This window comes from Zingiber officinale, chromosome 3A (genome assembly GCF_018446385.1).
Source record: "Zingiber officinale cultivar Zhangliang chromosome 3A, Zo_v1.1, whole genome shotgun sequence".
NCBI classification, from domain to species: domain Eukaryota; kingdom Viridiplantae; phylum Streptophyta; class Magnoliopsida; order Zingiberales; family Zingiberaceae; genus Zingiber; species Zingiber officinale.
This window is the reverse complement of record NC_055990.1, coordinates 18175058-18186661: the sequence shown is the minus strand read 5'-3', so window position 1 is coordinate 18186661 and position 11604 is coordinate 18175058. Positions and strand designations below refer to the sequence as shown.

General features: G+C 43.5%; 1 protein-coding gene across 1 annotated transcript; it reads right to left on the bottom strand.

The window, feature by feature from the left end:
• Window positions 1-9670: 9670 nt before the first annotated feature.
• Window positions 9671-10174, bottom strand: LOC122050228 (pollen-specific leucine-rich repeat extensin-like protein 3). The gene has a single exon (XM_042611153.1). It carries the CDS (start codon window positions 10172-10174, stop codon window positions 9671-9673), a length of 504 nt encoding a protein of 167 aa, XP_042467087.1.
• Between the last annotated feature and the right edge of the window lie 1430 nt (window positions 10175-11604).

The window sequence follows — 11604 nt, the reverse complement described above, 5'->3', positions numbered from 1 at the left end:
GACCTCAAATGGTCCTACTCAATACACTCTAAGTGTACTAGTGTAATTATATAGTTAAGATAAACTAATTCCTAATTACACTACGACCTTCCAATGGTTTGTTCCTTTCCATTTTGGTCGTGAGCTACTGTTTATAATTTATAAGGTACTGATAACATCATCTTCTATATGTGACACCACATACTATGTTATCTACAATATAAATTAATTGAACAACTACAAACAAATGTAGATAAATTGACCAAATGTGATTCTTTATTTAATATAAATGTTTACAAAAGCTTAGGCTTTCAGTATACACTCCAACAAAAGGAACAAACCATTGGAATAGTCGTAGTGTAATTAGGTGTTAGTTTATATTGAATAATAAATTACACTAGTACACTTTAAGTGTATTGAGTAGGACCATTTTATGTAAGTTCTTTTTATACTGACTTAATAAAAGAACTAGACCTTAGTTATTATGGGAGTATGTGCTCTTAATCCTAATATAATAACAAGCACATATATTTAGTATTTATTTCTTTAACTTATCAAAGGGTGAGATTTAGCTTGATAAATCAATAGGCCCGATAAGTTGGGAAATGATATTACTTATATTGTGTGTTGTTGATTATAGAAGGAAACTGTATTCTAGTAATCTAGGTTGAGAATGTCCCCAAGAGGAGCTTATCAGGATTGTCATGTTAAACCCTGTAGGTGGACTTAGTCCGACTGACAATGAGATTGAGTGGTACTACTCTTGGACTTAGATATTAATTAAGTGAGTTGTCAGTAACTTACTTAATTAGTGGACATTTGTTATCTTAAACAAAGGGAGACTAACACACTCATGATAAGAAGGAGCCCATAAATGTAATTTGGGATTGGTGTGGTAGTGCAATAATAACTCTCTTGTGGAATGAGTTATTGTTGATGAACTTGAGTTGTGTGTTCGGGGCGAACACGGGATACTCAAGCTCATCGGAAGGCCAAAACTAATTTCTCCTCTAGGTCCCCGTCGTAGCCTCATTAGAGTCTCAAGTCCATCCAAATATAAGCTCATCTTGGTGTCCAAGAAGGGGACCGGTCCAATGCTTGGTGACCAAGCAAGGGTCGGCCACATCCTCCTCTATGGGGGCTGGCCCTTTTGCTTGGTGACCAAGCATGTAGGGGTCGACCATAATTAATTCTAATAAGAGGGGTGTTTTGAATTTTGAAAATCTTCTCTTTGTAGAAAACTACAAGTTTTAAAAGAGAGATTTTAATTTTAAAAACTTTCCTTATTTGAATTAGGTCACATGGTTTAATATAGAGTTTTAAAAGTTTTAAAACTTTCCTTTTTTAACCATCCTCATGGTTTTAGAAAAAAAAGGAAGAGAAGTTTTAAAATTAAATTTTCTAATTTTGTAATCATGTTAAAAAAAGGAAATTTTTAGAAGAGAAGCTTTAAATTTTAAAACATGTTTTTAATTTTTAAAACTTTCTTTTTTTTAACATCCACTTTAGGAAGGAGAGCATGTAAAATTTTATAAGAGGATATCTTCTTTTATAAAATTTTATTAAAAAATTTTTCTTCCCCTTGATGATGTGGCCAGCCACCCTTGCTTGGTGCCCAAGCAAGGGGCCGACCAAATTAAATAAAATTAAATCATCATCCAATCATGATTGATGATTGAATCAATCAAAAGGAAAGGAAAGGAAAATTTAAAAGGGAAAAGGAAAAAACAAGAGGAAGATTTTATTTTTTGTAAAAAGTCTTTCCTTATTTGCCTTGGGCAAGTAATATAAAAGAAGGGGAGGGGAGGCCTCATGATAACACAATTCTTATTCTCTTGGTGGAGTTCCTCTTGGTGATCGACCCTCTCTCCCTCTCTTCTCCCTTTGCTCTCTTTTGCTCCTTGGTGGTGGTGGCCGAATACTAGAAGGAGGAGAAGCTCTTTTGGGTGGTGTCCATCTTGGAGGATCGTCGCCCACACGACGTCCAAGGCGAGGCGAGGAATACGACAGAAGATCTTGAGGTCATTAGCTTACAAAGAAAAGGTATAACTAGTAATTTTCTTCCGCATCATGCTAGTTACTTTTCTTTGTTAGAATTCCAAACACAAGAGGCATTAGATCTAGTTTTTCGAATTAGTAATTCGTGTTTGTGTTTTTTTTTTATTTTTTGAATTTGTGTTTCGATTGTTCCTTTTGGTTAAACCTAGAGTTATATAAGGAAATTAAATATTAGCTTTCCTTAAAAGGCTTTGTCTAGGCGGTGGTGGATGCTCCCATACCCAAGAAGGTCATGTGCCTCGCCATGCAGTCCTGGAAGCTAATTTTGGAAATTAATATTTAATGGATATAACGTAGGTGGATTTGGATCGATAGTATTAAGTTCCACTTACCATCCAAATCTAAACCATTAAGAATAGATAAGTTAAATTTGGAATCAATGATGTTAAGTTCCGTCTGCGATTCTTAATTTAACTTCTAAATAACACAATATGTTATTTAGGAAAGGTTCGACACTTGTATAAAATTTTTGTACAGTGGAACCAGTACAATCTTCCTAGGACTAACCAACAGCTAGATGGCAAGCCAAAGTCCCTCTGGACTTCCTGCTGAGTGCATCGACAACCACATTAGCTCTTCCCGGGTGGTAGCTAATGGTACAAACGTAATCCTTCAGGAACTCCATCCATCTCCTCTGTCAGAGATTGAGTTCCTTTTGAGTGAACAGATATTTGAGACTCTTATGGTCAATAAGAATCTCAAAGATAATACCGTATAGGTAATGCCGCCAAATCTTCAAAGCAAAGATGATGGCGGCTAACTCCAGATCATGTACAGGGTAGTTCTTCTCATGCTCCTTCAACTGACGAGAAGCATAGGAGACTACTATGTCGTGCTACATCAGAATAACGCCCAAACCCTGAAGAGATGCGTCAGTGTAAAGTACGAATCCATCCTCTCCAGCGGGCAAAACCAAAACTGGAGCCAACACTAATCTCCGCTTCAGCTCCTGGAAGCTGGTCTCATAGGCCTCGGACCATGTGAACTTCACACCTTTCCTGGTCAGGCGTGTCAGTGGAATAGCTATGCAGGAGAAACCCTCGACAAAACGTCTGTAATATCCTGCCAATCCCAAGAAATTATGGATCTCCTGTACTAATTTCGGCTGCTCCCAGCTGGTGATAGCCTCGATCTTTTGAGGGTCAACTGAAATACCTCTGCTAGAGACCATGTAACCCAGAAAACCGACTGAAGATAGACAGAAGGCACACTTGCTAAACTTCGCATATAGCTGATGTCGTCGAAGAGTCTCCAAGACTGTGCGAAGATGCTGCGCATGTTCCTCCTCAGAATGGGAATAAACCAATATGTCATCGATGAAAATGATAACAAACTGATCAAGATACTCCAGGAAGAAGCGGTTCATCAAATTCATAAATATCGTTGGAGCATTGGTAAGCCCAAATGACATTACCAAAAACTCATAATGGTCGTATTTGGTACGAAATGTTGTCTTCTGAATATCAGATTCTTTGACTCTTAGCTGATGATATCTGGACCGCAGATCAATCTTAGAATACATTGATGTACCTCTGAGCTGATCAAATAAATCCTCGATTCGAGGTAAGGGGTACTTATTTCTAACGGTCACTGCATTCAGCTGTCTATAATCTATGCACAACCTCAGAGTACCATCATTTTTCTTGACAAATAATATCAGAGAACCCCACAGAGAAGCACTAGGGCGTATAAATCTCCTGTCTAAAAGCTCCTGGAGTTAAACCTTTAGCTCATCCAACTCTTTCGGTGTCATATGATAAGGAGCTTTCGATGCTGGTGCGGTCCTCGAAATCAGCTCAATGGAAAACTCCACTTGCCTTCTGGGAGGCAAGCCTGGTAGCTCATCTAAAAATACATCCGGATACTCTCGGGCCATCGAAACGTCTGAGAGCTGGGAACTACTGCTGTCGTTAGTATTAATTAAAGATAACAGAAAACCCTGACAGTCATGTGACAGCAGCTTCTGAGCCTGAATCGCCAAAATAGTTGATATGCCGTCGTCTTTGATGCCAGTGAATTCCCACGAGGGTTGGTTTGGAGGCCGGAATGTGACCACCCTCGTCTGGCAATCAATAGTGGCATGACATGCTGACAACCAATCCATACCAAGAATAATATCAAACTCGACCATTTCCAGTACTAAAAGATCTACCGTAAGTATCATGTTGCCAAAGTCTAACGGGCAACCTCTGACCTCCTGCGTGATGTCCAAAGTATCACCGGACGGTAGAGAGACGGTCAGTCGTTGCGATCTAATAGTGGGTAATGTTGGACCCCGTGGTTGTTTTGATGTGATCAACCAAGTTAGTTAGGTCCTGTTTGTTTTTGATCTCTGTGTCTAAGTGTGTAGGAGCTTAGGAGCACAGGAAGTTGAACGGAAGAGGCAGCTAGCGAGAAGGACGACACGGGAAGGGAGCCGACGGGCTCGGTGCATTCGAAGGATGAGAGAGCTGCGGAAGAGTACACCGGTGGGCAAGAAGAACGTTCGCGACGTTCGAGGGACGTAAAGCTAGGACGGAAGGCTGATCGAGGAGAAGGCCGAAAATTGGGTTTAGGTGAGCCCTATTTCGGTTGGCCGAAATCTCCCAAACTCATGAAGCTTCGAAAGTCAACACAAAGGAGAAAGGATGCTAGAAACGTAGCTCAAGGCGCCTTCATCAGGTATTGGAGGCGCCTCAACATTGGAGGCGCCTCAATTAGCATTGGAGGTGCCTCTACACTAGAGGCGCCTTCAATCTTGTTTGAGGCGCCTCAACCCTGGTAAACTCAACCGTTTGTGCATGAATAGAGTTTTATCCGCTTGACTTGGTTAGAGGCGCCTTGAACCTTGTTGGAGGCGCCTTGGACCTTCGAGATAGGATATCCAGGAGCTATTTAAAGGCCCCTGGAGCTAGGAAATAATCATTGATTCAAGCATTCAACTCTGTAATCAATTCCTAGCAACTAGTGAGCGTTCTAAAGTGTAAAAAGGCTTCTCCACCTACAGTGAAGGAGACTCTGCTAGTGGAGCTATTCAACCGCCTTGGATTAACAACCGTCTTGGTTGTAACCAAATCAATTTCTGATCTCCCTTTTATTTCTGCTTTTAATTTTATTATTGTTGCTGTATTTTTGAGTTGAAAGCCTTGAGGAGGGTATAGTTCTATTTTTCAGGCAATTCCCCCCCCCCCCCCCCCTCTTGTTGGCTCCGCTGTACCAACAAGTGGTATAAGAGCTCGACCGCCTCAAAAGGACTAACCGCCAACTGAAGCACAAAGATCAGGACGAAGGCCAGAGTGAACATTCATCCCCCAAAGTTCGACCGAGACTTCGCTACGTGGAAACGCAAAATGGAGGTATTTTTTATGATCGAATTCGATATTCTTTTAATAATGAAATATGGATATACAACGCCAAAAGACAAAGAAGAATGCAACTAGACGAAGAAGGAGCAGGTCGATTGCGTGGCCAACGGAAAGGCAGAATTTCACCTGCTCAATGTTCTGCCTCCCAGGAGGTAAGTCGGATCGGAAGCTACAACTCCGCCAAAGACTTCTGGGATAAATTCCTGGAGCTCCACGAGGGCACCTCAGAAGCGAAGCTAGAAAGGCGTTACGTCCTCCGGACACAACTAACAAATCTCCGGATGAACAACAGCGAGAAGGTTGCGCAACTCCAAGCGAGGATCAAGAAGCTAATAACACAACTGACAAATCTCGTCGAAATGGTAACAAACCGAGATTCCATCCGGTATGCACTAAATGCCTTCCTAAGGACTCCAGAGTAGGCGTCCTTAGTAGATGCTTACTACATCTCTAAGGACTTTGAGGTAAGTAGTTTAGAAAGCTTATTTTCTTCCTTCAAACTTCACGAGTCTCGACTTGCAGAGCCTAAACAAGTAGAAAAGTTGAACCTCAACATTGCCCTACAAGCCGAAAAGGATGATTCCGACTCCGAAGCATCAATCAACGAAACCGAAGTGGTGCTACTGGTAAGACGTTTCAATAAATTTCTTAAAACTAATAAATTTAAATCGCAGTCAAGGAAGTATCAGTGCAACAAAAGGATAGTCCAGTGCTACAACTGCAACGAGGAAGGGCACATTAAGGATGACTACCCCAAATTAAAGAAAAAGGACAACAAAAAGTCTAGAAGACCGACGTCCTCGAAGCGCAAGAGTCTGAAGGCTACATGGGATGAATCATCATCCTCGGAATATGAAGACAAAGTCTTCTCGGGACTAGCGCTGATGGCAAACCACCAACTAGAAGAAGAGTCAAGTTCAGAAATGAGCATAAATGAAGGGGGAGGAACATCAGAAGAGGAAAGCTATGATGAAGGGGGAGCATCACAAAGTAAGGTAAGTAAGGTATGTGCTCTAAACCCTAAACAGTCGTTTCAATTTATTAAAGCTCTTTCTAACGACTTAGCTGAATCAGAAAAAGAAATTGTTAAATTAAATAAAATGTTAGATAATTTGAAATCTGAAAATGATAAATTGAAACTTCAAATTGAAAGTTTAAAATCTGATGCATGTTTAAACACTAATGTTTTTAAAAAATCAAAAATTAAAGTTTATGGAAAATTAAATTGGTATATAAGAAAGCATCAGGGACAATTTAGACGAATTCCAAGAAATTATATACCCACTAAGTTCTTAAACAATCCTATAGGAAGGAACCTATACTGGGTTCCAAATCTTTGCTAGTTTAAAATATTTTTAAGTTAGGTCTTACAGCGAGAAAATTAAACATTACAATTTCTTTAAGAGGTTTTGCCTAAGGAAGTGGTTGTTGCTCCAATAACCAAGAAGGCCTAGTGCCTCGCCATGACTTGGAACCAAAATATTGAAATAAAATGTTTAATTAACTTTCTAGTAAAGCATTAAAATTGAAATTAAATAATGCTTTACAAAGTTTTTTTTTAACATTCAACAAAAATATTTCTTGAATAATTTTTTTTTTTTGGAAAATTCTCTATAATATTTTTCTGCCTAAGTTAAAAATTTCTTCTGAAATTAGAACTAAATTAGAAAGTTCTTTTTCTTGCCTAAGTTTTAACATAGAAAATTCTTTCAAAAGTCTCAGAAATTTGTTTTACATGACTTAGAATTTTTTTTTACCCTGTTTTTGCTTTGATCAAAGGGGAAGAGTTAGGTAACAAGTTTAGGGGGAGTTAGGGGAGGAAAATTAAATTTTTTTTATTCTAACTTATGCAAATTCTATTATTGCAATTTATGTGCTTAAAATGATAGTTTAGTAATTTTCTTAAAATTACTATTTGTTTATTTTTACCCTAACTTGAACTTGGGTTGATGTACATCAAAAAGGGGGAGATTGTTGGATCCCGTGGTTGTTTTGATGTGATCAACCAAGTTAGTTAGGTCGTGTTTGTTTTTGATCCCTGTGTCTAAGTGTGCAGGAGCTTAGGAGCACAGGAAGTCGAGCGGAAGACGCAGCTAGCGAGAAGGACGACACGGGAAGGGAGCCGACGGGGTCGGTGCGTCCGAAGGACGAGAGAGCTGCAGAAGAGTACACCGGTGGGCGAGAAGAACGTTCACGACGTTCAAGGGACGTAAAGCCAGGATGGAAGGTTGCTCGAGGAGAAGGCCAGAAATTGGGTTCAGGTGAGCCTTATTTCGATTGGTCGGAATCACCCAAACTCATGAAGCTTCAGAAGTCAACACAAAGGAGAAAGGATGCTGGAAACGCAGCTCAAGGCACCTTCATCAGGTATTGGAGGCGCCTCAACATTGGAGGCGCCTCAACATTGGAGGCTCCTTAATCAGCATTGGAGGTGCCTCTACACTAGAGTTGCCTTCAATCTTGTTTAAGGCGCCTCAGCCCTGGTCAACTCGACTGTTTGCGCGTGGATAGAGTTTTATCCGCTTGACTTGGTTAGAGGTGCCTTGAACCTTGTTGGAGACACCTTGGACCTTCGAGATAGGATTTATAAGAGCTATTTAAAGGCCCCTGGAGTTAGGAAATAATCATTGATTCAAGCATTCAACTCTGTAATCAATTCCTAGCAACTAGTGAGCATTCTAAAGTGTAAAAAGGCTTCTTCACCTACAGTAAAGGAGACTATGCTAGTGGAGCTGTTCAACCGCCTTGGATTAACAACCGTCTTGGTTGTAACCAAGTCAATTTCGGGTCTCCCTTTTATTTCTGCTTTTAATTTTATTATTGGTGTTGTATTTTTTAGTTGAAAGCCTTGAGGAGGGTATAGTTCTATTTTTCAGGCAATTCACCACCCTCTTGCCAGCCTCGCTGTATTAACAAGTAATCTACCAATCTCCCTCATAAAGGTAAGGGATATAAAAGAATGTGAGCTACCAGTATCTATCAGCATATCAGCAGATAAGTCATAAATGAAAATCATAGCATGGAAAACTGATCCGTCGGTCCGCTGCGCATCCTCTCTGGTAACCGCATAAATACGTCCAGTCTCTGGCGATGGTGGAGGTGGTAGTGTTGCCAAAGGCTGCTGCGCCTGAGTCTGAGCTTGCCACTGTGACAGTGCCGAGTACTGAGCCAGAAATGGATATGTAGGCTGCGACTGATACTGGACTAGGAACTGAGGTTGTGACTGGTACTGAACCAGTGGCTGGGGTTAAAGCTGATACTGAGGTCCCACATCCAAACCCTGTGGTAACATAAGGGCACTGGAGTGCCCCTGTCCATGCATGTCATATGCAGCTGCTACCGGGGGAGCTATCCTCTACTAGCTATGTGAAGATTAGACTCTCTGCCCTCCTCAATAAGTTCCTGTCTGACTGGGTTGTCCTCCATGAAGAAACACTCTGGAAGTCATATGCTGAGCCTTTAGCGAACAATCTCAGCTCAGGTGTCCGGGCAATTTGCAATAATAGCAAACCGACTGTCCCAGGGAACAGGCTGTGGTGAGGTGGTCTCTGGTGCAGTGAGTGTCGCTGGCGGGCTATTTCTGGTTCTGCTGAGAAGACCGGGACTGTCCTGATGAAGATCGCCTTGACTTCTGAGCCTGCCCCGAAGCCCCAGAAGTACCTTGACCTAGCTGACTGCGACCACTCTATTGTTGTCCGGTAGCCTGTGGCTACTGGATCTATCCTGATGTCTGACCCGTCTGCTTCCTTTTCCTGTCCAGAAACGCTCTCTGCTGAGCTGACTCAATCATGAGGGATCTGTCTAATGTATCTAAATAGGATGAACTCCCAAAATTGTCAAGATTTACTTGCAGATGTCCATCCAGTCCTTGGATAAACTGTAGCATGTGGGATCTATCCTCAGCAACTAAATCTGGACAAAACTTGGCCAACCGATTAAACTCAGCATTGTACTCTGTCACCGAATGGTTGTTCTGCCGTAGACTCAGAAAATCCTGTCGGCGAGTCGTCTGATATGCCCGTGACAAGTACCGGCTCTAAAAAGCCTCTCTGAATCTCGCCCAAGTGATATTCGGCTCGCCTATGATGGAACGATGCGTATCCCACCAGATATCAGCCTTATCTCGTAAATTGAAAGAAGTCAGCTCTGCTTTCTCCCACTTGGAGCAAGCCATATAGAAGAGGTCCGCTCCATGGTCTCTATCCAGGACTGGGCCACACTCGATCGGTCTCTCCATGGAAAAGGGTGAATCGACTTTTCATCGACTCTGCCAAAGCTGGGATCCGAGCTCATGCCGCAACTATATCAGTGTGATGAGTAGGGGCAGCTACAGGAACTGGTGGAACCATTGGAGCTGGTACTACAAGTGGTACCGCTGGATAGGCCGGGGGAGGTATCCCGGGTGCTGCTGCATAGGCTGGGGCAGGTACCATTGGTGGCACTACAGGGTCAGCATAGGTGGGTGCGGCTGGAGGTACGGTAGGTGGGGGTACCGCATGTGGAGCAACTGCTGCTGTTGGTGCTGGTGCCAGGTGTGCAGTAGGCACTGGTGGCGGTGGTGCCTGGTACACCGTAGGCACTGGTGGTGGTGGTACCTGGTACGTCGTAGGCACTGGTGGTGGCGGTGTCGGGTATGTCGGTGGTACCGCTGGTGGTACCGTAAATACTGTAGGAGTGGGTATAACGAGTGCAGCCGAGGTAGGTGCCTCTAAAGGAGCCATCGGGGTCTGAGAGCCCGACGTGCCCGCAGCACCGTAAAGAGTCTGTCCCTGACCGATAGGCTTAACCCCCATATACTGAGGTCCCATATCAAAACCCTGTGGTACCATAAGGGCACTGGAGTGCTCCTGTCTATGCATGCCATAAGCAACTGCTGCCGGGGGAGCTGTCCTCTGCTAGCTATGTGAAGATTAGGCTCTCCGCCCTACTCGATAAGTTCCTGTCTGACTAGGCTATCCTCCATGACCAGACACTTTGGAAGCCATATGCTGAGCCTTTAGTGAACAATATCAGCTTACGTGCCCGGGCAGTTTGCAATAGTCGACTTTCTCAGGGAGTAGGCTGTGGTGAGGTGGTCTCTGGACCCACATCTGGTGTAGTGAGTGTCGTTGGTGAGTTGTTTCTGGTTCTGCTGAGAAGACCGGGAACATCCTGATAAAGATTGCCCTGACTTCTGAGGTTGCCCCGAAGTCCCAGAAGTACCCTAACCTATCCGACTGCGACCACTCTACTATTGTCCGGTAGCCTGTGGCTACTGGATCTGTCCTGATGTCTGACCCGTCTCCTTCCTTTTCCTATCCGAAAACGTTCTCTACTGAGCTGACTCAATCATGAGGGCTCTGTCTAACGTCTCTAATTAGGATGAACTTCCAAAATCGTCAAGTTTTACTTGCAGATGTCCATCCAGCCCTTGGATAAACTGTAGCATGCGGGATCTATCCTCAGCAACTAATTCTGGGCAAAACCTGGCCAACCGATTAAACTCAGCATTGTACTCTGTCACCAAACGGTTGTTCTGCCGTAGACTCAGAAAATCCTATCGGTGAGTCGTCTGATATGCCCATGACAAGTATCGGCTCTCAAAAGCCTCTCTGAATCTCGCCTAGGTGATATTCGGTTCGCCTATGATGGAACGTTGCGTATCCCACTAGATATCAGCCTCATCTCGTAAATCGAAAGAAGCCAGCTCTGCTTTCTCCCACTTGGAGCAAGCTATATAGAAGAAGGTCCGCTCCATGGTCTCTATCCAGGACTGGGCCACACTCAGATCAGTCTCTCCAGAAAAAGGGTGAATCGACTTTTCATCGACTCTGGCAAAACTGGGATCCAAGCTTGTGCCGCAACTATATCAGTGTGATGAGTAGGGACGGTTGCAGGAACTGGCGGAACCACTAGAGCTGGTACTACAAGTGGTACCGCTGGATAGGCCGAGGGAGGTATCCCCGGTGCTGCTGCATAGGCTGGGGCAGGTGCCACTGGTGGCACTGTAGGGTCAGCATAGTGAGTGCGGCTGGAGGTACGGTAGGTGGGGGTACCGGATGTGGAGCAACTATTGCTGCTGGTGTGGGTGCCAGTGTGCAGTAGGCACTGGTGGCGATGTTGCCTGGTACACCGTAGGCATTGGTGGTGGTGGTACCTGGTACACCGTAGGCACTGGTGGTGGTGGTACCGAGTACGCCATAGGCACTGGTTGTGGTGGTACCTGGTACGCTGTAGGCACTAG

Coding starts and splice junctions, on each gene's coding strand:
- LOC122050228 (XM_042611153.1), bottom strand. CDS start 10,174: ATGGGGGTTAAGCCTATCGGTCAGGGACAGACTCTTTACGGTGCTGCG.